This window comes from Sturnus vulgaris, chromosome 2 (assembly GCF_052056855.1).
Source record: "Sturnus vulgaris isolate bStuVul1 chromosome 2, bStuVul1.hap1, whole genome shotgun sequence".
NCBI classification, from domain to species: domain Eukaryota; kingdom Metazoa; phylum Chordata; class Aves; order Passeriformes; family Sturnidae; genus Sturnus; species Sturnus vulgaris.
The window spans coordinates 107,559,871-107,587,059 of record NC_142244.1 but is presented as its reverse complement, the minus strand read 5'-3'; the positions used below and the strand labels follow the sequence as shown (position 1 = coordinate 107,587,059).

The following is a 27,189-nucleotide window of genomic DNA, read 5'->3' as shown; positions in this document are numbered from 1 at the left end:
CCATGTTTTCCCTCCTCTTTGGCTGTGCTGCTCCACAGCAATCACCTTTGTGAAAGCTTAACAGGGTCTCCATAGGCTCCACGATCCATAGGAAGGAGCTGAGCCTTCCCTCATAGCACAGGTATCTCTACATACCTATATAGGGACTTTGCATTATTCTTCCCTCTCTGTTTTGGCCTTAAGAGTTCACTCTGGGTGATACCACCAATGGCATTCAGCAGAAAATTTGGAATTCAAGAAAAGTCTACATTATACGTATTTAAAAAATTGTATTAACAACAGCTTTACTGCTGGCTGCTCTCTTTTGATCTGACCAAGCTATGTGTGTTGCTGTTATTTTAGAGAGAGTAAAAATTACTCCTTTTTGTCAAGGATGAAAAAGAGTCATTTGTGGAAGTGGGCTAATTCACTAAATGAGTTTTCAGATCATTTCATCACAATTGTCTGCTTTGCATCTGTAAAACCAACAGTTTCCTGAAATGAGTTATGCCTTCAGAGTGAGGTGATGAAATTACAGGAGCACTCACCACTCAACTAACATAACTGTCTTGTAATTTAGCATTACAGCAGTCTGATAATTCTCCATATAATTGCAAAAAAATACTTGGAAAAAAAATTTAAAAATACAAATTTTACAAGACTTTATGTATCCTGCTTTTGGAGCAAAGGCCATAACAGCTGAAACAAGTCTGAGCAAGAATGTCTGAAGAATTCAGAATTGCAATCTAAAGGACAACCTTTTCTTTTCATGCTAAGTTGGTACCCATATATATGTGTATGTAGCACTTATAGAACTTTCTCCCTCAAGCCGTCAGGAGGAGCAAGTCAGGAAGTATTTAATAGGACAGATTTCATCAATTTCAATTTTTTTAAAGTATAGCAAATTATATTCTGATGGGCAGAACTTATTTTTTGGCTATTATTTTTATAAGTTAATAATTTTAACTACTGAGTACACTTAAATGGAAAAGACAAATATATCAGATGGCCATTACTTGTCCTTGAGGGTTTTTTGCCTTATTTTTCCACAGTCATTATTCTACATAAAATTAACAGGATAATATTCAAATAAATAAATCTTCTGCAACAGTGATTTCTGATCAAAGGTCACTGGCTTTTTAAATCTTTTAGGCCATTTGCCAACAGATGCCAATCAGTAAAATAATCACTAATGGTTCCCCAGGGAAAACAGGGACTGTGGAAGAAGAGTCATCCTAAGCAGCTACTAAAACGCAATGACTGAACTATGTAAGAATATCTATTACTGTCCTTTTGGCTTCAGATTTTGTTTTGTCTCCTTTCCTATCATTAGTCATTTCTTAATATATATTGCACATTCTAAAACATTGACCCTTTGCCAAAACACAGACAGTCCTTTCACATTCTGTGGTATTATTCACAATCTCCTAGGCCTCTGAAAAGCATCAGGATGGATCCTAGAAACAACAAAAGGTCATATAACTATTTTTAAAATGCCAGCCATCCTGTTCATAAATGCTCACAGGACCAGTAACAGTTACTGCTTTCATAGTGTCTCCAAATTAAGTAATGTGTCACAAAGGATTTATGCCCAAATCCTCCAGTGGAACAGAATTATATTTTTTTCTTTCTTTACAGTATAGTCTCCCTGCCATCCCTTGGTACACAATCCTCATATTTGCTGTTCATCTGACATATTGAATAGCATCCTCTGTTTATAAAAGCAGAGTAGAGGCCATTGGAGCCAAATCTTCCCCTGGCCAAGCACAGGTAACTAGCAAAACTTGGTGTTCTTTCCAGCAACATTATTATTCAGCATTTTTCAATTGAAAACTGCATATTGAAAATTACTTCATAGTAATGCAACACATACAATATTCTGTAGCTAAATAAATATGTGGTATTGTAAAAGATTATTATTTTTAAAAAATCTAATGCTTCCCATATACTGTTGGCATAAATAAGCAAACAGAAAAAAAAGCAAAACACCAGGTTCAAAACCATATTCTAAAGGAATTCTAACCTCCTGAATATGCAGAAATTTACTAAATAAGTTTATTCTTCATTCCTACTTTCTTCCAGTATCTTTTGATTCACAAACAGCAAGTCATGCCTCTTCATCTAACAATAGTCAAATGGAGGTTTACCTTCATAAACTAAGAAAAAAGTTGAGGATCATACCAAAATTGGTGTAAATAGTTTTGTCAGAATTGCTCCAGGATGAGGATATGGATACTTTTGATGTCTAAATAAGGTGTTAAAGGACACTAATTGCTCTTCTGACATGTTGGTGTCATGCAGTAACAGGAAGATGTAAAACTTTTCTGTGGGTTATATTAATTACAGAAGGCCTCATAATGCTGTCCAACAGACAGCAGAAGATCAGGACACAGAGTGCAAGTGTTGAAGAAGGAGGCACAGTCTTTGCATCCCTGGATCATCTAAGCCTCCCTCCCAGCAGGCATAGGAAATCATTCATCTCAGCTGACCCCCATTACTGTATTGCTTTTGAAGGTTTTCTATCATCGAAAGAAATGTGAAAGTACCAAAACAAGAAACTCCCTCCTCCACTGACATACAACTATATCTTGCAGAGTAATTGGAAAAAATTCAAGTGGATACACTCAGTTAATTAATTCTCCAACTACGAAGAGGAAGTTGTAATGTTAAAAATTAAACAGCGATTTCTACTACACATTTAAATGGGGAGGAATAGCCATCTTTAAATAAAACAAAAAAGGTGCAAAAAGAAAACTAAACCATCTTTTATTCTTAGGATAAAAACTGAAGAATATTAATGTTAATAAAATCAATGTGGAATAGGTAGATCACAATATAGGAAACTTGTCTGAGAATGAAACAAGGATTTCTGTTTATCCCTAATATGTTTTTAACTAAATATTCAGCCTAATCATTTTGTCTCTTCTCCCTCAAAAGAAAAAATATTCCACAGAGTTTTCCCCATTCAGCCCCACAGCTACAACCATAAACTAGGTTGCATATTTATGTACCAATTCAAAATGAGTTTTTTGAAACAATCCTCATAAGAAGCAAGGTTCACTTCTTAATCAGGTCATGATGCAAAAATAATTCCATTCCCCAATGCAATAAGAAAGGTACACACATACTTGCTTAGGACTGATATTCACTATAAATTTTTTTCCTGTCACCAAACAGAGAGATGGAAAAAAAGTTTTCATAGTAATAACAATATTCTTGATTGTTCCAGTTTAAAAAGTCATTGTTTATGGAAGTTAATCTTGTACTTCAAATAGATATAGACTCTAAATATTATTTCAGGCTCTACATAACCACACAATAAGCCACAAGTCTCATCAATTAATAATGGGAAACTAACACTCTGTAACGAAGTGAAAACAACAGCTAGGAGCCATTAATATCAACTGACATAAACTCCAATGGTTTACAAGGAGCATATCCTTTAATGGCTGTAATTGCTTTGCTCCAAGCTCACAGTACCTGGAGTACAGTATATGTGAGTGTTCTGCTTATAAATTGTATAAGAAAAGTAACAACAGGTATATTAATTTACTTTTGAACCTTCTTATTACTATTCAGTGCATACCACATCCAATATGACATCCATCAACTAATTACCTTTTGACAAGAAGCCAAAAGGAAAATACTTAGGCAACCAAAACACAAGCAGAATTAAAAACAGAATGGAATTACCAAAAGGGAGATGCTAATAATAATAGTACTATTTATGTAGTACTAGACAATTAGGACACCAAATCTCACCTGGAAGGGTTATAAAATATAAATTAAAAATACAAATACTCAAATACTGGGATCTCTGCTAAGCCTCAGCACTTAATTATGTGCAATTTCTCAAAGTGTTTTTTGCCATGTAAACTGGATTATATATATATATCCTACAAAATAGTGGCAATTCAATTATTAAGTACAAATGAGTAAACTCAATTAAAAACCTCTTCCTAGATGTAAAGTGTTCTCATACTGTCATGACTTAATTATATTCCTTACTTTTGTTTTTTTTAACTACATTGTTGAGTCCTCATTGTGACATTTTTCATGAGGTATAAAATCTTGGCTTTGTTGATGTTAAGGCCAGTATTGCACAGATATGTTCCTTTTCCAGTTAAAAAAAAAAGTCAAAAAACAGCAACTGTCTTTTTATTCAGAGACATTCTTTTATACATCTGTTATTATTATCTAAAATATACTTATGATTTTATGAGCAATAAACCTTAAAAAATCATGGATGGCCATAATTTAGAAACATATAACCTTATAGTTCTTAAGGAGGAACTACTTGAGATTTTACTATGTATTTCCAGTCTGTTCCTCAGGGTTCCACTGCTTTTAGAAAAAAAAAATGAAACTTGAATAATTTTTACCTCATTAAAATTAATATTTTGCTCATATAAGAATAAAATAAAATTCAAAAATAGCATCTCATTGTCAAAGTCTTTACTACATTATTTTCATAATATTGAATTTTCATCCAAGTACGACAACAAGAACCACCCATGTTGAGAAATAATAGCTAAGGCAAAAAAAATTAGACATTAAAAAGAGAAGTAATCTTCTGTGACATGACAAAATACATATATAGACCTTAATCTCATCATAATGATGTAAAGGATCTCATATGTATCCCAAAAATCCATCATTGGAAAGATTTTCCTTCCAGTTAAATAATTCAATCGTAGAATACATTTGATCTAGAAAATAAAATGTCTATTCTTAATAGCAAAACTGAACACAGAATAATAATTAACTCATAATGCAAAATAATCTATGGAAAAGCAGAAAACTAGAGGCAGTAATAGCAACTCTCACCTCTCTGATACAAGGCAGCCAGATTGTTATTAGGCAATGTGAGCATGAAAAAAGTGAATACAATAATACTGCCAGAACATACTGATCAGCTCATAATTGTTCTATGTAATGAAATATCTTTTCATATTTTTGCCCACATTTTCCCTTTTACCACATTTGTTGGGTTAAAACAAAAAAAAAAAAAAATCCAAAACTTTCTTTCTTTTGTCTATTCAGCATCCTTGGAAAAAACCACCAGATGGCAATGCAGTGTTCAAGTATTTCATTTAACATATATATTATAGAGAAAAAGTCTATATGTGTCAGCATGAGGCTCTCTTTCCTAACCTATTTCCTCTTTTATTAATATTAAATAATTCATATGCCAAAACTCTGTTCAGCACAAGTAAGTGATCAAATACCATTCAACCTATAAAGAACAGACTTTTAGAAATCTCTTTCTCTGAATGTAAAACCATATGACTAAAAAAAAAAAAGAATCAACAATTTAGTTCAAACTACGAAACTGGATAATTTCAAGAAAAGTCACTGAAAGGAAAACATTTATAAATGCATTACCATAAAGTTCTGAAAATACTATCAAGGACTTAGCTGAACTGCACAAAAAGTAAATCTACACACTTTTTAGGCACATCACAAATTTATATGTAGCTTGGTTTCATGCTAAGAAACAGGCATTAGCTTCTGCATTCTGAAGTTTAATTCAATTCTTGTAAAACTCAATTCCTGTAAGACTTTGTGCTGAACGAATCAAAATATGTAGGCTTTAAGTATTTATTCTTCCTTTGCATTGAGCAGATCACTGTGATCAGACAGGAACTGTCTCATGAAGGAAGATGCTTTTAGATATTTAAGGGAGCTGAGAAGTAGTGCAAGAGTCAGCTTCCCATTTAGCAAATCTTATCTGAGGTCTATTATTTGACAAAAGAAATTTCCTCTTTGCAGTTAATATTGCAGGCTCTGAAGCCTCTATGGTTCAGGGAGATTTCATTAAATACCTGAAACAACCAATTAATAAACATGACCACTGTAAAGTTAGTGGTTGGAACAGGGAATCTTACAGCAAAGAATCTTTTCTTTCTCCAGAAGGCATTACAACCTGTAGGTGTTGTATGGTGAACTCTCATCGACAGGAAAAGTTTAGGTGTGCTGATAAGTCTTTTGCATACATGGATAAGGAAGAAGTTTCTTGCACCATCTGTATTTAGGAATGGAATTTTTACTACAACTGCTCACCCATCCATTCTCATGTAACACGTACAGTCACCACATGCTCTCAATGTAAAAGAAATCCAACATATATTTAAGAGTAACTTGAAACTCTTCAGAACTTATTTAAAATATTCACTGGGGGAAAAAAAGTATCTTCTGTCAGATAGAGACAATCATTCAAGATACAGTGTTAAACAGGTAAATTGAAAAGCTGTGAGCAAACTAATTTAAAGTATGTTTTCTGGCTAATGCAGGAAATATTTGATTAACACTTCCTTTTGTTCCCTATATAATAATATTTATTTGATTCAAAGCACACAGTGGTAGAAAGATTCAAAGTCTACCTTTAAATAATTTAAGTGCTTTGTATAAGGACCAGTGTCATGATCAGCAATGAAATCCAAGGCAGCACAAATTAAGATTTCTTATATTGTAAAGCTTTTTAACTTTTTCAAACAAATAAAACCAAGATTACCATATTGATCTAATTGTTTTCACATATAGCTAATTAATGTAGCTTCAGTGATGAAAGCCAATAGATGGTCAGAATTACTATGGATTTTTAGAAGATTACTTTCTGAAGGTAAGTTTTCATGTTCTTGAAAAATCAGAGTTGTTGGAAATGTATGTCTACCAGATTGACAAACTCTTTCTTTTACTAATCACTATCTTTTTTGCAGACCTGGTAAATAAACATAGAAAAGAAGTGAATTACTCTGACAGAATTGAAAAGACATATCTTCAAGGATGGAGCTCTTTTTAATATTAAATACTGAATATATAAAATAAACATAAAATATATAATGTATATACTTCATAAATATATCAAAATATATTTATATATATGAAAATATCTAAATTGAATAAATAAAGAACACAAGATCTGTGGTTTTAGGTTTGGTCATCAGAAAGAGGCTCAACAAAAGTGAATTAGAAGTAATAAATCCCAATTAGAACAACTATTTAGGATATTAATGTAAATTTCTTTATTACATTCCTGTAATTTATAACAGAGAAGGAAGTAAAGAAAAGCAATACATCTCGAAAAGGTGGATACTATAACTACATATTTATAACAACTTGTAAGTATAAAAATATTTCTTTTTTTCTTTGCATTTCAAAGACAAAATGCACTTACAAGTGGAACTGACTGAAGATATTAAAACCATGTCCTCACCACGCTCTGCATGTGGCTAACATGTTCACATAAAACTTAAGTTATACTTCCCAAGTTGTTTTTTTTTTTGTCCTACTTCCAATTATGAGTTGCACTAACATTAGGAAACCATTTATATTTTCACAGTACACGTAAGTCAATCTTAGTTTGTTAAAACTCCTGTTAAATAAGATTTTCTTTGTAGAAACACTTCAAGATTGCAAAACTAGCCCTCCTGAGCACCCAAGGGAGGTAAAAAAAACTAAACCAAGCCAAACCAAATCAAACCAAACAACAACAAAAGCAAGCCAAGAACCATCACACACCACTACATTCCACCTAGCACTGAAGAAGTTCTCCAAACTAAAGTGACAAAGCATCATGGCCAAAGGCAGAAGGATCTGAGATTTCAGTAAATCAGAGATATTTCCTTTGCATGCACAGTATTACAAACTGCACCCTTGGTGATTCATCTAATTGAAGCTTTATACAGAAGGAGCATGCAGAAACATCAAGACCCCCACATTATAGTAAGGTATGATCCAAAGATTTTAGTGTTTTACTTTTTTTATTGCAGGGTGAGAAAAAATTCGGTATATCTTGTGTACGTTGTTGTTGTTTTTTGGGGCTTTTTTGTGGTTTTTTTTTTTTTTCCTGGACAGCAATTATATTACTTTCCCAAACATAACTGGAATTGTGTATTTACCATTTTTACCTTGCATTGGTTAATCAGATGAAGAGGATACAGGCAAAAAATTATGAAATAAGATGCACAGACAACCCAAGTTATCATTGTCACTTTCAAGTAACAGGTGATAGCTGTATTTTTTTAGTTCCTTAAAAATATTTCTAAAATTTACTTTAAGATGATAAAAAATATTTTTGCTAAATTTGCATTAAGGGGCCTTGATTTAAGCCTTAAATGTATTAAATCTTGAACAGGACAATCTTAGCCAGACACATTCAAAGGATATCTACATTACCTATCGAGGCTCCAGCATCCTATAAACACATCAACCTGTCACCAGATCCTTTGCTCTGCACACAGTCTGTATATTTCAGTTTTCTTCAGTTTAAAAAAAACCCAAATATATTTTAATCTCAAGTTTTCATTAAAGAATATCTTACTTTGTAGTAATACTCCATGGTTGCCTTCCCTACATCAACATTTCCAGCCACTAAAATATTGGAGACATAATCTGTTTCATTCTGTTGTTACAAATATAATCCATTGAAAATACAAGGTATAATTTAAGATGTTGCCAAAAATGTGTAAAGAGCTGTGCTCTCCCCAAGCACCAGTTTACAACTACTACCAACCAAAAGACAAAAATAAATCAGAGACAGACTTCTGGAACAGCACAACAAAAGCTACCTAAAACACTCCAATGCCAAAAGGAAACCTACAACTAACAACAAATCTAATTAACTAATTCAATCAGCATGGGAATAAGACTTTCATTAATCCACCAACATGGAATTAAGGCTTTCATTAAGGATTTAGCTTTCTTTAGTGCAATATAGCAAGATAGCTTGCAGAAGTAGCATTCTATTTTTTTCATTATCCAGTGAAAAGCCAAAGAGAGTAAAATTAGAATTCCAGGGTGACGGAGAAAAAATGAATTCAAAACTACCCAAATGTCTGAATACCGACTATTTTCCTTTGCTGAATTAAACTCTTCAACCCCATATTAGGTATCCCTTTCAAAAAACACATTTTGCTGTTCACTTTTCATGGTTATTAAATTTAATGTGTTTTATCTATTTGTTGTTGCTTAAACCCAAACTCTATGATCTTAATTTCCCAAAGTATATATTAAAACAGATAAATCCAGTAACCCAACAACACTGACTGCAACATAGTCCTTTAAGTAAGTTAAAAAGTTCTGGAAATAACTTTCCTTTAGCAGGTAAAAGGCTATATTCATTTCACATTACATATCTGTTTTTTTTTCATCAAGTCCACATAAAACAATAAAAATATATAGAAACTGCCAACTGTTCTTGCTGCAGAATTTGAATCCTCTTAGCTGTAAGCTAAGCATAACAGAACCATAACAGCATCCCTGTATATACTGCAAACATTAAGCACTTCTTTCCAAGCCACATTGTAACCACAGAGATAAAGATTCACTTACCTGATCCCCTTTTGGTTACAACCTTCAAGCTCTGAGTCAGAGTAGCATACAAGAGAATCAAGTTGGGAATAGGAGCTTTCATCTTCTGTCCTTCCGTGGCTGCTTCCTGGAGTACTATAAAAAAAAAAAAAATATATTAGAAAGAAACACTGGTTGTAGAATGGTGCTGATACAACCCTGAAGTAAATAATCGTAATACTGACATTGTGGAAAAGCTAAATACACTTTTTGTGAGCGATTTAAGGCACTAAAAATGTTTTTATAATTTCTTTTAATAAGTATGCAAACTAAAATTACCGTAAAACAAACACATGCACACACTACATGTAACCCTGGAGCATAAGTTACAACTTTGTCTACACATTTAATGTTCATTGAGTCCCTGCTAAAAGTTTGCAACAGATCTCCTGAAACATCTATTTATTCCTTTTTATCATACAACCTTTTCAAGCCACCAACATGAAAAAGAAAATAATGCCCATCTTCATTAGTTTTGCTCTCATTTATTAATACTACAAATTGAGCGGAAGATTCACAATAAAATGGAACATTCTGATTTTAAACACATCTGATCATCTTCTTAGGAACAGAGAAAGGGGGGAAATAAGAGCACCTCCAAGTAACCAGCAGAGACACTTGTAACTTCCTTTTCGGTGAGCAAGTTCCCATGCAAGTTCAAAGTAACATATTCACTGCACTAAATCAGAAGTGAATGCTGATTAGAATGGAGATAAGGGAGCACAGATTATGTTTTGGCCTTCACCTCCAACATGTGAATAAAACATTTGCATTTCTATTTACTTACTCTGGGTATTAAGTGGTATGAGCTGCTGATGAAAGCAGGTACTAAACATTTTGTTAATTCCTCATGTAAGTAAGAGGGTGTCATCTACTCATGGTGATTTACCATCTTTCTTCAGGATAGGTTGACAGGGCTAATATCTCATATTTCAGAGTGTTGAAAGAGGAAAGGAGGACAAATTTGCCTATTCAAGTCAAACAGCAGCCTGTCTATGCTATTTGTATTCATTAGAGTAGCTTACACAAAAACATTCTTGCCTAATGGGGACGAGAAAGGGCTGGGATCAATGGTTCTTTAATATTATAAATAAGATCCAGACTAAACCAATGTGGTTTTGATATTCATCTCTTTTTATCACAGCACTGGACATCAGCTGAAAAAATTCTCAGAAGGTACCACATAGTACAAGTTTTGATTTCTAAAGAGACCGTGAGTCTTTTGCACTTTCATTGATAATCAGGTTACAAGACATTTTTTGAAAGCAGTATCTTAAAATATCTTCACCTTAGAAGAGAACAGGTTAGAAATAAGAAACAGCAGGGGTGTAAAAAAGGATATGGTAAGAATTGCTTAAAAAATGATGACTTCTTATATAATCCGTATTAAAGCTTCACACTTCATGACATTTCAGAACTGAGCACAAATCTACTACATTCATTACTATGTATTTAATAAAGATGAGGAAGAGAGATAATATATTTTGACAACAGTTTGTGATATTTTTAAAACAATATTCGTACTCACAGAGAAATACACAAGTGTTTGTTCATTCATGGTCTTTAACAAGCTTCAGCATTCTTGCATTCAGCATTCTTTCACAGGGAAAGACTGTCACTAGCCTACATTCACATGCTACTTCAGAAAATTTAGGCAACTCAGAAATTAAATATGAAATATGGGGATGCTAGGAGGTAAATGATGTGTAGTGCTAACATTTTTAGTAAAGTTTAAAATTTAACAAAGTAGCATGACCACTGGCAGTTATAAATAATACAGATCTTCAGAAATTTAGAAGCTAGCAATAAAGGTTAATTTTCCAGGGGCACAATGAGTAGATACCACAATGTGTTATGCCACATTTTACTGCAGACCTTAGTCAAGCTTTCTGAAATCAAAATCTCATTTTTCAGTCACTGCACTAACTGATGCCACAGGAAATCCTGAAGCTGATATCTTCAGCCTCCAGGGTACTAGCAAGAGTCAGCTCCTTGCTCTGTGTGAGCCTAATAAATATTGCCCAAAGAACCACGGGATCTTACTGTGCAATTACAAATCCCGTAAATAGGTTCTGACTGTGAAAGCATATCCAAACACATCCTTTTTGACCATGCATCAAAAGATAATATTGCTGATCACTGTGAATAAATCAAATATATACATATATTTGCATATGTACGTGTATGCATGCATTAATTTGTATTTATAGATATTTGTGTAGGGAAACCATGGAGTAGCTATAAAGATTGATTCTATCAAAGCAAGCCTCAGTAAATACAATAATATCAATAAGAAACTGTTCTGTAAACGAAAATCTTTTGGTCCATGCATATATCACTAATTAAAGTTGTCAAGTCAACAAGGCGAACCATTATTATAATAGTATGGCAGGAATTGCATTTTAAACATATCACTGTGGAAGACATTCTCATGTGCATTTATTATCAGAGATTCAGGTCTAACTTAAAGGCATAAGCTAAACTGGCTGCTGCCTACATGACTTGTGATAAATCCCTAGAAAGCAAAGTCTGCTGCTGTCTTTGGAAATACCAGAAAGAACCTACTGCTAAAGGGAAAAAAGAAGGGAGGGATGACTACCAACAGCAGCCACTGCCTCCTTACAGCAATATAAGCAACAGATCAGATTTTACACAGGCTCTCCCCAGAGTCTTCCAACCCTTCTCTTCTGTTTGCACTCCCTTTTGTGAAGGAGGAAAAGTATTTTTGGTCTTCTCTACATTTTAAAAATCAAATGCTCAAGCAAAGAAAATGCAAAGAAGGGAAGATCAGTTTATTGGAACTGGTACTTCACAGCTCTGGAAGTTGTCTAGGCAGTTGGAAAATCTGCCTCAGGTTATTCATATGAGTGATTCAAAACAGATATTTAACATCTCTTGTCCCTTGTTCCGGGTGAATGCCTCGGAAATTGACTATTCTAGAAAATGTCACCCTTGTGAAATTGGTTGTGAAAACAAAAGAAGCAAGTCAGAAGAAAGTATAAAAGGAGCATCCCAAGGGGAATCTCACAACAAGTCAACAAAGTCAAGAGAAAATGCCTTCACTGCTGCAATGAGTATGCCCGAGGCCGAGACATTGTAACATATTCAGGTAGTTTTTAAACTAGAAAACAAAATAAAAGGCATAATTCTAGAAGTCAAATTCTTAACACTAACTCAAGTGTGATATCTCATGAATTGGAAATAGCTTTCTTTCAGCAATGAATTTTTTAAGGAAGAGATTATTTTACTAGTCACTTAACTGGAATTTATTTCTTCTTTTTAAAATACCATTAAGAAATTCTGATTTTAGCAAGCAGAACAAGTCTCCTGTTTCATTAAGCAATAGTTAGATAGACAGCTTACATATACATCTACAAAAAATGTTTTTATGGTTGCTCTTTTTTCTGACTTTCAGTTACTTCCACTAAAAATCCAAGACAATGTACGGCAGTTATAAATTTAAGTGCTCTTTTTTAGGCTGAAACTATTTTACCATGCTTTACATACCCTTTGGGTTTAAGACTGCTACACTCCAAGGGTGAATAGTAGACTAAGAAAGTCTTTTAGAACCAGGGATTTTTGGCTGCTTTTTCTTTATACAATACCAAAAATTGGTTTTTTTTAATCTTTAAGCAATATTCACAACTTCAGATTTTCAGTAGTGGGTTGTTTGTTTGCGTGAACCAAAGCACTGAAAAAATGTTAAATATTTCTGCATAAATACATTGCACACATTTTAACTGGGCATACTAATAACTTTTAAAAAATTCTTTTCTGTAGATGGTGTCACTGCTTGACACAAAAATACATAGCATAGCATTTGCATCAGAAAGTATCTAATTTTCCAGTTGAGACAGAAATAGAAATACAGCTGTATATCAAGACTAACATTCTTTGGGGAAATGCCAAGAATGCTTTTTTCTCTTCAATTGTCATAAATACTCACTGTGAGGAAAATGCATACACATAGACACATGTTTCCCAAAACAGCTCAGCAGTCATTAAATTAACTATAGAAAGGCAGTTCCTGATAAGACAGAAAAATAGAAAATAAAATTTTGATTTCCTTATTGTACTTATGCTTATTATGGGCCTTTCCCAATACTTGAATCAAACTTAACTAAAGTAAGACATTTTCCATGGGCTCAGTCCCTTGAAATAACTTTAAGGAGTTGATTCTCAGTTAGCCTATAAATGCTAGCTGATGTCTGTTGACTAATTATTTGAAAATCATTTTTCTTCCTATACTGCTGTTCTGTTTGAAGTTTTTTATATATGTTAAAAACTGCTGCATTATATTACTCCATCATATGCCCTTCAAAGAAAAAGAAAAAAGTAAAACAGTATTGCAACATCCTCTGAAATCTGCAAGTTAAATTCCTAAAATGCAAGGAAAAACTAAAATTAGAATCAATGTGATGTCATAAATGTGTCAATTCATTGCCAGCAGCTAACCTAGAAGACTAGGACAACCCTAGCAATTCTTAAAATGGTAGCTGAAAGAAAATATACTTATTTCAAATACAAATGCCCATAAAATTAGTCATTTCCAGGGTCTCAGTAAAAAAAAGATTCAGCAATCAAATTGTGAAGAACTCATGAGAAATCAGTCAAAAGCAACAGGAAGCCAATAAGCTACTGCATTTTTTCTCCAAATCATCCCTGTTCCTCCACACTAAGCAGCATTCCTAAATTCAAGCATGTTGTGGTTCATGACAAAGGAAAAAAAAACGGAAAGGAGATGATTAAACAAGCAGTAAGAGTTGAAGGAATGGTGATAGTGTTTTAAACTGAGATAACCAAAAGCCAATATGCCACCTGTCCTGCAGGGCTCATTGTGAATAGGAATTGAGAGGAGACTTTGGAGAGGTTTCCAACTAACTGCATTAGGACTTTTCCTATTAAACATGGTACTCATTATTGTCTTCCTTTAAAGATATTTTTTATTGACTCCACCCATCATACAAGGTATAGTAAACATGGCAATCTATCTAGAGAAATTTAAGATTATTCCATGTATCTCTGTATATGAAAATATAATTTACTTTTTCCAGAAGAAATTTTACTTTTTCCATTAAGAAATGTGCATCACTTCAACATATAAAATAATTTAAAGTTATTCCACAATGAAAATGAATCCTGGTATGGGCTGAAGATTTACTTTCTTAGTCTTATGTAAAGAAGTAATAAGTCAACAATAGTATTTGAATGGAACATGGATTAGCAAACATTCATATTTTGCACACTGTTTAGATTGCTTAACGCGTTTCTAAATATTTCATTAAGTGGCTTTTTTCTGTACTACGTAATGAATAAAATTTCTGGATTGTGTTTTTTGTATTATGAGACAAATAAATTGTAGCAGATTGCAGATACCTGAAATTTAACATGTCATTTGCTTGAGGAACCTCTTCTGAAGAAACAATTGAACATCTTGTCCTTCTGAACCACAGACTGAAATAGTCACATAGCTGAAAACTATTCAATACTTATTTTGGGGAACTACAGGGGCTAAAAAAGGAAGTACAAATACAGCAAAGACATACAAAAGGGAGATGATATTCTCTTTCAAATGGTCTCAATGGATCTTGTGGGATCCAGGTCAGCAGGGTGTCCTTGACAGACCCAGATAATTCACCAAGCTGGCTCAGTCAGTCAGGAGTGCTGATGCAAATAGAGCAGGAAAGAAAATCCTTGGATAGTGAGGCAGTGAGTTATTTACTATCAGGGTAAGGCAACAAAGAATGGACAGAAGCCTCTGTTCATTTCTAGGAGTCTTTACTTGAGATAAAAAAAATACATCAGCCTAAGTTTAAAACAATCTTGTATTGTTATTAGAAGTAAATGCCCCCATCTTAATAATTCATAACCCATGATCATAAAGAAATTAGAATCTGAAACTAAGGAAAGATTTTTTTTTTCAACAAAAAATGCAACCAAACTGGGCTAACATACTTGATGTGTCTAGCATATCTAGTAGGATATATAAGAATTGTGTTCTCATGATGCCAATTAGGCATGAAAAATTTGAAACCATAATTTCTTTTTCTGGACAGCAAACAAAAACCTTTATAGCAACCTGGCAGCAAACTTACAGGCAATAATCGAAAAGTTTCATTCAACAATGTTTAAACAAAGATAGTTGGAAGATGATTTCTGTGTTACTTAACTTTTAAAGGCAGATGTAGAAGATGATAAATAAAACAGTTCTACCTTTTTATAGTCTTAAATACAAAAAGTCAGATAAAGAGGAAAATTTCAAATAATATCAGTATGATTTTGAAATGTTGCCTTTCCAAATAAAGAAAAAGGACTTCCTTCCAAATCTGTCTGCATTGGTGACCATCACTCAACTTATGGCACGGTTTTGGGATGTGAGATATCTAACACCACTTATCTGCTCTTGTGTTGCTCCTTGACCACTCTGTATCTTTGCTTTTTGAGGGTTAGTAGCCTTGTTCTTGTATCAAGATGAAATTCCACCTCTGCCTAAACTGACAAGGTTTTAATACTGCAAGTATAATTTTGTTGGATAATTATGTTCGTGTTTTCAGGAAATTAAATGAGCTCCTGAAATATTTACAACAGCAGTAGAATAACAGAAACATAAAGTCATAGAATGGTTGGAGTTGGGAGGGACCTTAAAGTTGCTGACATGTCCACGTCACTGCAGAAGATGTTAAACAATGCTGCTCCCAGTACCAATCCCGCCAGGAAACACCACCCAGTACATTCTCCACTTGGACTTTGAGCCATTGACCAAAACTCTTTCACTGAACCCATGCAGATAATTTTTTATCCACTGACTGGTCCACCCATCAAATCAATGTCTCACCACTTTAGAAACAAGGATGTCACGCAGGACACTGTCAAATGCTTTGCACAGATCCAGCTAGAGGATATCAACTGCTCTTCCCCCATCCACCACCACTGTAAACCTGCCACAGAAGACCCCCCAATTTGTTTGGCATGATTTGCCCTTAGTGAAGCCATTCTGGCTGTCAGCAATCACCTCCTTATTTTCCATGTGCCTTAGCACAGATTCCAAGTGAATCTGCTCCATGATTTTGCCAGGCACCAAGGTTAGACTGATCACCCTGTAGCTTCCCAGGTCTTTTCTATTTCCCTTTTTAAAAACTGAGGCTATACTACCCCTTTTCCAGTCAGTGCTAAGTATATTCACCTTATGAGTTTGTGGAATTCAAGCTCCTTTTCTGCATATGGCAAGTTACCAAAGACTAGACATTTTCAGCAAAACCACAGCAGAACAGCTGGATTCTCTAGTTTCCTATATGAGTACTTTTCTTCCATTTTTCTAATTTATGAATAGTAGAAGTTATATAACATAATATGCTAGAAAAATTAATTTGCAAGATGTAACTTAAAGTAAATGAACTCTAATTTCGAAACTATATCAGGATAAAAGCATTTTTTAAAAACTCGTCTTCATAAAGTTTTCTGAATAGTTACTTGACAAAATAAGCAAGCTCTTTCTCAGACACTAACAGAAGTTTTTAAGTATTTTGATTATTAATAAACATTAGAAGAATGATTTCTTTCCAAAAATTCCCTAAATAGTATCTTCCATCTGAGTCACTAATAAGAAAGGTATTTTCCTTAAAGATGAAGAAAGACAGAAGGATGTGGAGGATGAAGCTCCACTGTGGATATTCTGACAGAATGTTCATATACAAAATAATAAACCCCCTTACCATCACTTGGGTTATCAGTTTACATCACACCAACATCAATGGTTTTCCACAGCTGATATTTGAAACACAATTTTGCTAACACAAGGTAATCTTAGACCCTCACATATGACCTGTTTCTAATTTAATGCTTGCCCTATCCTGCCATTTGAGATGTTAGGGAAGTTGTCTGCAATTTACATTACACTTCTTACTATATGAGCTCCCTCTGCACTTTAGAGTTGTGAAAATGGAGAAACAAGTGTTTCATTTATCTCCTCTCTCTCACAGACTAACTGACAAGCCCTTTACACTTGTTCAAAGCAGATTTTGACAACCTGTTGTCAGATCCTGAGATCAGTACTGTGCCTGAGTGTCCCTGCCCAGCCTACCCTGAGACTTCCCCTGCTGAGCCTGGGACCCCTTCCAGCTCACCCTGGGGATGTCAGTCCTGCCTCTGCGACCCTGCAGGAGTGCTGGGCTCCAGCTCCACCTCTGGCCCCACCTGGATGCTGCCACCACTCCAGGCAGCCCCTCTCAGCATGGATTCCTCACACATGGGCCATCCAGCCCTCTCTCCTGTCATCTTCTGCTCCTGGCTACAGTCCCTGGCCATGGCTCGCCACTGCCGTGCCAAAGGCTGCTGACAGACCCCATAACAACCCCCACGTTCAAAGACTGTGGAGCTGCACCCAGGGGTGAGGGCATGGGCTACACCAGTGTCACTCCTGGGGTTGGACAGTCCACCCTCACCACACCCTGACACCTTGCTCCTCAAAAGGGTCTGAAATCCAAAACAACTATTCACCAATGTCCATCTCAAACCTGCTCATTTCCAATGGGAGAAAAATTCTCACATTTTAATATTATGAATAACCTGAGAAAAGTTGCTGCTTCCCCTTGAACATGCACAGATTGTAAACAGTTTTGTGTTTACAGAAATAATTAAACACTTTAGAAGTTCACTATTCTTTTAAGATGTCAGCAGACTATAAGTAAGACCACATATAAAAACATCTGAGTAGCAGCAATTCAGTATCTGTGTGAAATTTCACGGGCAAGTTACTGCCTGACAAAGACAAGAGTCCACATGATGAATTTGCCATTGGAATATGCACAAGGAGAGAAACATGTATACAAAGGATAAGGCAGCTTTACCATTTTGATACATCACCCACTGTACCATAATTTAAAGCAGAGCAATTTCTACATCATTGGCTTATAAAGAATTCACTCATTGATGATATGCAACTATACTGGTGGTGGGTATAGCAGAGCAGCTCTTTCTGCTCTGTTCTGCATCCCATCAATGTAAGTCAGCTTTCCTGCAACACTGACAAACACATCATAACTTCATAAGTCCTGACCTATTATTATAAAGAAGATTAGAAGTGTGAAAGGAAGAAGGGATTGCAAATGGGACTAAAACTTCTCCTGTTAAAATGGTACAGCATTTAGCTGCACTGAACAAGAGAACTTTGAAACTGCCCAGACCCATCATTCCATCTGGGATGGCATTCCTTAGCCCTGCTTCATTTTTGTGTTAATCTTTTTGCTTTGTTTAGCTAGCTTTGAAAAGCACATCTCAATGCCTTTAATTTCTAGCCAAAATCTGCTTGCAATCTCACTGCCCAAGCAGTGAAATAACCCCTAACACAGACAATCCCTAATAATCCCAACACAGGAGAAACTTTCATTGCCTCGGTGGAAAGTCACAGATCTATGACTGTTGCTTACCTTCAGATGTAATCTCAGCCTGTACTGAGATCCAAGGTCACAAAGCAGTGTGGCTGGCCTAAATAATGACTGCATTTAACTTCCTTACAGTAATTTACATCTTTAAGGTGCTGAATAATACTGTTTATTAATAGCTGCATTTTTGGATTTGACACTAAGAGGAAGCTGATGGTTTCAGAAGAGGCAGACCTTCCAGTTTACCAATTATTTATTACTAATGAGAACTCATGAAATACATAATATCTGAACTTAAAACTGTAACATCCTGATAATTAACAATAGCTGTTCCAAAATTAGGATTTCAGACTATAACAGTAGAAAATATAAATCAAGTAAAGACATATATATTCAGGTCACAAGCTAAGTATCACAAGTATCAGGTCACAAATTAATTGCAGTATATTCAGTATGTTGCTAGCAATTTTCATAGCTGGGAGATATTATAATGACTCTTCAAAATCTTAATTTGAGAATAATGATAAAAATTAAAAAACCGCAAAAATAACTTCTCTGGAAAATAGTAATATTTTCTCCCACCATGGCAAGTATTTATGTAACCTTTCAAAACTGGAACTTCAAATACTTAGGGACTGAGAATCACTCTGGTCTTACCTGTGGTAGATCAGGCTTGGGATGCCAAGTTGCTAATTCAAAACCTTTTTTTCTTAAAATGGATGAAATGCACATCAGAAACAACATGAGAAAATACTGTAATCTTAGGACTCCTTCTTTCCTATAGAAGTGTTAAAACTATTAAGCCAGAACTTGTCTCCTTTTGCTTCTTTTCCAGGCCCCTGGATTTAGCATGCACAGCTGCACAGCACCTTGTTTTCCTCAGAAATTATAGAGATTGCTGTCATCAAAATAATTGGATGAGGCATTTGGGACATGTGGGTTCAACTCCTTCAAATCAAGAAGACTTACAAAATAATGCTTCCATTTCCTGGGCATGTGCTCTGCTTCTACAACGCATACACACATTGTGTGCTTTCAAAGGAACAGTTTGTGACGAGCAAAATGTTAACTTGTAAAATAAATGCAGCAAATGTTTATGGGTAGCTCATTCAAAACTATTCAGTTAATTTCTGCCCTGTTGTACTGGGTAGAATGATTCCCATCATACTCTAAACATAAAAGTGGAGCATTCCATAAAATTTTATCAGCTCCTATTGTGAAAGCCCCCAGGAAGCTTTAAAAGCTCACTAGAAATGTATCTAGTTTCCGCAGAATTCAAAACTTAGCACAAGTGTATTTGCCCATGAATCTGTGCTATTGACTGACTACTATTATGCCAATAAATCATAAATACAAAATCTATATTAGGATAACACTGCTGAGGTTTTACTTCCTTGAAAAATGATGTCTGAAATAAAAGATTTTTGGTATATTCTAAAAATAGATGCAACAACAGTCGATGCTTTTATTATTTACACAGGATTTTGGATTCTAGTACATACTCCCCATATTCACACTGAGAAAGAACATGATCACTCCCTCTCCAATAGCAGCCAACCCAGCTTTTGTAAAAGAACTGGGAACACAGTATTTTTGGGTTATTTCTGACCCACAAGAAGTGACAGTCATCTGTCTGCTCCTGTCTCTCAGTTGCTTGAGGCTGTTGTGCTCACGCATCGATTGAGGGATTAGAAGTGGATGCAGATGCAAGGTAAATTTATTTCAAAGGCAGTGAATTTCATACCACACACACAAATCTTATTAACTCTTCATTGATTTATAACACTAGGAGATTAATAAGAGCTACAAGAAGCATTAAGTAAGCTAGAAGTAGAACAGTTTATGGGGTTCTAGTACTTTCTTTTTTTTTTTTGTTTGTTTGTTTATTTTCTTTTTACATTTAGTTAAAGGAGATTACTGTCATGAAGAATTGTGAACTAGAGCTTCCAAAATCCATTCTGTAATGAAAGTCTCCCATTGTTTCATTAGGATGACCAAAGGCCACTACTTTGCAAGGCCAGATACCAAATGGACTTCTACACTTCCTGTTGTTAGCTCAGCATTATTTATTAATTATTTACATGACAGGAAAATATTTTGATTGCTACATTTCCGTATTAAACGAGATGGGATGAATTGCATAACTTTTTGAGGTCAAGTGATGGTATTGAAAATTATGCTGACTATAGAAATCATATAAAAACAAATAAAACTCCAGAGAAACAAATGTAAATCGTCAAATTAAGAAGATCTAATCAACCAAATGCAGGGAGGATGAATAACAGATGGCTAGGTATTGGTTCTGTAGGAAGAATTTATCAATTACAGTAGATTAAAAGCTGAATACCAGTCAGACTACATTTCCTAAAATGAAGTTGTCATCCCGAGATGTGCACAGAACAGAGTAATTGTAGAACCTTTACCTTTAGACTTTAAAAATCTTTTTACATTAAGATGTAATGTACTTTTATATCTAAAAGTATATTTAACATTTATACACAATGACTGAGAACAGCTGGCCTTGACACTTATTATTTATTCCATACTTTTGATTGTATGAAACTTCCTCTGAAAGTAAGAGCTGGATGTCTATGAAGTCCCCACATTCTGGAAAACAATTCTTCAAAACAAACAAACAAGGAATACAAGAGTTGTTTAAGAGACAGAGCAAGAGTGTAAAGCATAGACAGTGGTCAGTTCACCAGTACTGGCAGCAGCCACTGCCCAGAACGTGTCATATTGGAACAAACAATGGTATTGTAAGGACTCATTCAGCAGCCAGTGCAGTCATAACAGGGAGAAATACTGATTTTGTCTCACCTATTCAACATTATTTGGACACAGTAAGCATTCCTAGAATAAACACTGCCATTGCTGACGCCTGCCCATCATTTTGGGATAAGAAATTCTGAGTTGGATCTAAAAGACACATGCTTCATTTGCTGTGGCATTGTGGCTCATGATGGTGTCTAGAGTTTAAAAAAAATTGAAGGGAAGGGAAGGGTTAGGTTTAGAGGAGATGAAAACACACATCACTCATTACATCAGTGTCATTGGTTTATGATAAAATGTGAATTAAGATATTGAAAAAAAATCAGAAATAAAAGATCTGTGAAATTAAAGATTTTTAGTTGCTGGCATTGTGTCAAGCAGAGAGAATCATGCTTGAAATGTCCCCATAGTAATTTCCATCCTTTGTCTCACTGGAGAGAATTTAGGGAGAATGTAAGAATTCAGAGTGAGGTGCCTCACAGATCTGCATAAGATCCCATTCAAACAAAAGATACAGGTAAAACATCCTTGCTCCATCCATTGACCATTATTCATTGCCTTACACATCCTGCTCACAGCTGTGCACACTTGGCTGTTTTGTGATGCCTAATAGCTGCAATCATTGCATACAGTGGGGCCCCAGCTAAAGGAGTCAGGACACTCTCTACTGAAGTTTCTCCATTCAGGACAGAAGCCTGTTTTCAGTTTAATGGGCATGCATTGTCAGTAATTATGTGCAAATGAACAGTTAATGATAACAAGTGTAGTAAGAAAATCCTGAGGTTTTAGCAAAGGAGGATATTAGCACATTCTCTCATGGAACAAGTATTAGCTGTTCACCAGGAAGCTTTTAGCTCTATTACATACAAGCCATTAGATACTGACAGAGTTTTGACTATTGTCTCAATCAACCAACTTGAACTTCTTCATTGTAAGAGTGGTGAGGCACTGGAACAGGTTTCCCAGAGACGCTGTCAGTGCCCATCCCTGGAATTCTTGTGGGCCGGGGCTTGGAGCATTCTGGTCCAGTGTAAGGTGTCCTTGCCTAAGGTAGGGGGAGTGGGACTGGATTATCTTTAAGGTCCTTTCCAACCCAAACCATTCTATGATCCTATAAACTTCAATTTGTAATATAAATACTTTATAAAATGTGCTTTGATCCCATATCAAACAATTAATTTCCAGCTTATAAAGCAGAAGTAATGATAAGCATTTTGCATTCTCTGGTATACTCTGGGTTTTGCATCTGCTGTTAGATAGTCACTGAAAGTTTTTACTTTATATGAAATCTTATAAGCATATGCAATATTTCAAGATATTTCAGTCTTCAATATCTAAACACTAATTTGCTACAAGGATTATTTTTCTTTAAACATGTATATTTGGACAGGCAAGGTAATTCTCTTAGTTTTAACTCTGTATAAAAGTTTTCGTCTTTCATGAAAAGTTTAAGAACAGAATATCAAAAAACTTTGGTGAAACATACAGTAGCATAAGCAGAGGACAATTCCCAGAGAAATGGAAATGCTGTCTCCCTGACAAAAAACCCTAATAGTAAGGTTATTTTTAAGCAATTGTTAGTTCTATGAATGTTCAGTGCTACCAGGGCAGAATATATCCCTTTCAATAATACTGATTTGAGAGCTTGTCAATACTAACTGCTTTGTCCAGAGAGTGCAGAGGTAGATGAGGAGCTTATGATGACTCCTACTTACCAAGAGAGCTGACAGCTTATTCTTAGCACTGCTATTAACTCTGATGCCCACACAGATTCATGAAAACAATTTAACTGGATATGAATTATCAAGGGTTCTTAATTGTTTACTTATTGCAGGTCAGGCAACTAGTAAAAAGGATGCCTCCTGCACAAAAACATCTCACTTTTTTTTTTTTTTTAAAACAGGATTTTTTTTTTTTTTTTTAAAGAGAATTTGTAATTATATAGCTAATGTAGGGCGAAGCTATGGTTTCAATGATGAACAGAGCACTCCAGCCTGTGTTTTGACAGAAATCCTCATTGCCTCCTTCTCAGTTTTATGACACAAAGCCTAGAGGATCATATATGACAGTACAGGGCTAAGGAACATCATGATAATTCTTAAATCTCTTACTGAACTGCATTATGTTTTTTTTCTTTAAAAGCATTAAACAAATCGTGTGAAGCAGTGTCTTCTGCTCGGAGCAGACTGGGGGCACCATGAGGGCTGCAGGTCCCCATGGGCTGGGGGAATTGCAGAGCTCCCCGTGCCCACACCCATCCAGGAGCAGCTCTGGGCACCGGGGCATTCCCAGCCCCAGGCACGGGCACCTCCCACGGGGCCACTCTCAGGGCCAGGCAGTGGAGCCTGAGCCCATGGCTCAATTCCTACACCAACCTGCACACACGGCACCTACCCTACACAGGCCCTTCTATAGGGGAGCTGCACGTGAGTGAATGAAGGCTCTTTAGAACACCAAAATATTATGGGAGTTTACAATCCACTACACTCTTCTCTAGGCTTAGTCTTTTCAAACCTCATAAAAACATGAACTTTTCATGACTTCTGATAAAAATCCAGTAGATGAGTGTATGCACTGAGGAAAATCTATTTCCAAATTTTGGTTTGATTTACTGAATCTATAGGGTCTTTATTTCTGACACTATTTTTACTCTTTCCTCCATCATACTTCATAAGCTGAAACAAGACTTGTACTGAGTGTCTTGTGAAGGACTAGCCTAACAGAAACAACAGCATATTCTCTTATACTGGAGATGTGAAGTCCTACTCAGGAGCTAGCAGAATTAAAGTATGAACCACATTTAAGAAAAAAAATATTTTCTCCACTCTATGTCTGGAAGAACAGGGAACTGCTCCAAAGGACAGCAGTTCCCAAAGCAGAGTTAAAAAAAAAAAATAAACAAAACCATTTGTTTGAAGAAAAATACAAAGACACCCCCTCCTCACAAAAAACTGTAAGAGTTGTAAAGGCTGAGAGGGAGAACTCTAATAGCACTGGGACAAATATGGCAGAGGAGGAGCAGATGGAGGCTTGAGGCACTGCTGCAGACACTGCACAGTCAAACAGGAGTCATAAAGCACTGTCTTGCTCCATCACGCCCTGCCTCTGGTTCCCTTCATCTTATACATGCATTTTGTGCTAGTTAAGAAATTCTAAATATTGTATTTTCCTTGTCAGCATTCTGGTGCATCTCCCAAGGCAGGACAACTGGGATAAAAGTGGTGGTGTGATAATTAAGAAGCTTTGAACAGAGTTCTAAAGACAGGGTGAAAGGAAGGAAAGTCAGGTTATAATACCTCACTTTAAATGACGTGGCTAATTAGCACTGCATGAAACTGAAGGTATGGTAGAAGTCAATGCAAAATGCCATTCAGACTCTTCAAGTTTTAAACAGACTTAATATAATGAAACTCTACATCAGTTTGACAGGTGTCCACCAAAATAAATTTAACTTCAATTGTCACAGGTAGATAAAAAGATTGATTTGTTAAAGTAAAACAAGTTAGATCCAACATGAAGATTACAGTGTAGGTACATCCTTATGTTTATTTTATTAAGTATTTGTCCTTCAAACACATTTAAGGAACATAAATCTTCCCTTGATTTTAACTCCTAATTTTTTCCCAGGTTTGATTCTACAGTTGAAAAACATCTACTGAGCCATTCTACTTCCACTTTTGACTCAACCTGACTTTGGGCCAGCACTGTGTGATGTGCTATTCACTTTTGCTGTAAACAAGGAATCTTCAAGGAAGCATCAGATGATGTGGGATAGAAAGAAGAGAGGAAAGTAGTTGGCAGAGATACAGACATCATCATTTAGGTCTTCTAGGACTCACTGAACCTCTGGTTTAACTTGCTTACAAAGTTCATGATGCCATCCTTTAATCTTGCTGACTGACCTGACCTATTGCAATGTCTGAGTGTAGCTTTGCGTCAGCAAAGCAAGTTAAGGGACTGGGAAATGCATTTGTTAATTCTGGATTAATATCTTGGGATATCAGGCAGCAACAAACTGTCTGTATAGTTCACAAACAAGTACTTATCTTCAAATAAAACAGTCACCCTGGAAGAGAATTACATTTTCAGCTTGCTGAGAGGTCCTGACTCCATACATACAAAAAGAGTTCTCCCCAAACAACCAGTGTTTGTGAAGCAGTTTCAGAATTTAAAAGACTGCATTTGAACCAACAGAGTAGAGTTGAATTTAAGGGCATGTTTAACAAGACATTTACTAAACAAACTAAATCTTAGTTTGATTAGTCTACAGTATTTTCATTTTGTACGTAGATGAGGCAAAGTATTTTTCAATAAAAGTGGCCTAAAGAAATTTTGTAGTGGTATGAACCAGACCAAATCAGACTGCTGTCAAAGGCATGGCTTTTGGTTTTTGCTTTTAAAAAGTTAAAAAAAAAAAAAAAAAAAAAAAAAGGAGACAGAAACACCTCCTCTGACACTTTTTCTTGATACAGCCCAAGCCAGTTGGCTTTCTGTGCTGCAAGCACACAATAATGGCTCATGTTGAGCTTCCCTACAAGCAAAAACCCCAAGTCCTTCTCAGGGAAGTTTTCAATCCATCCTCTGCTCAGCCTTTGGGATGTATTTGTGCTGCTGTGACCCAGGTGCAGGACTTTGCACTTGGCCTTGTTGGACTTGGGTAGGTTTGCACAGACCCACCCCTCAAGCCTGTCAAGGTCCCTCTGGATGGCATCCCTGCCCTTCAGCACTTTGGCCACACCAGACAGTTTGGTGTCATCAGTTTGGTGCTCTCAGTCCCACTGTCCACGCCACCAGCAAAGGTGTTAAACAGCTCTGGTCCCAGCAGTGAACCCCTGAGGAACTCCACTTGTCACTGCTTTGCACTTGGACATCAAGCTGTCAACCACAACCCTTTGAGTGTGCCCATCAGTCCTTATTCACCAAGTGGTCCATCCATCAAATCCATGTCTCTCAATATAAACATGTATTTAGACAGAGAACAGATTGTGACATGTAACTAAATTTGTTGCTGTTATAAGAAGTATTAGCACATGTCAATACTTACAATGAAAAGGAGCTACAAAAACGTTACTGTAATAATTTAGTAATCCTTTAATGACGCATTTCCTACTAAATTATTAAAAACATATAGTCAAAATTAAATCTACAAGATTTTGTTTGTTGGGTTTACCTTAGCTGAAATATTTCATGCATCTCTTCCTCTAAATTGTACATTAAATAGAAGCTTTGAAATGATGTCCACAAATTATCTTTTCTGTTCATCATCCACACCAATTTGCTAATAATTTTGTCTCCCCACTGTGGAAAATATCAGTATTACAGCCAAGAAAGTCCTTTATCTGACTGTTGCTGGTTGAGAATTATTTGGTTTCCAATTTTGTAAACAAGGTTAATTCTCCATTATTTGTGGACATATATAATTCCCAAGGAGAGTTTTTTAGATAGCAGGGATGACATCCTTCAAATCATAGTCCCTGTTCATCCCAAGTAGTTGAAAGTTTGACTGAAGAAGAGCAGATTGCATATCTCATTTAAATTCATTAATGCTGCTTTGAAATCATTTAGCTGTTTTATGTATTACAGCAGCTGCTAGTGTATCTTAAAATAAAATGGGAAGGGACTATTCTGCTTTCAATAGAACAGTCTTTATGGGCTTGAATTTGGTAGAGACATCATGCTATGTTTGAATGACTGTTCCCTGGATGAC

General features: G+C 35.5%; 1 protein-coding gene across 2 annotated transcripts in view; it reads right to left on the bottom strand.

Annotated features, from left to right (window-relative positions):
• Positions 1–27,189, bottom strand: part of IL1RAPL1 (interleukin 1 receptor accessory protein like 1) — a 682,566-nt gene that overhangs the window by 584,129 nt on the left and 71,248 nt on the right. For both annotated transcript variants that reach the window (XM_088160340.1, XM_088160341.1), the window contains one exon: positions 9,313–9,426. In XM_088160340.1, coding sequence (XP_088016466.1) covers positions 9,313–9,394 — 82 coding nt within the window. In that variant the 5' untranslated portion in view covers positions 9,395–9,426. Of the gene's footprint in view, positions 1–9,312; positions 9,427–27,189 lie in introns of those variants that run through there.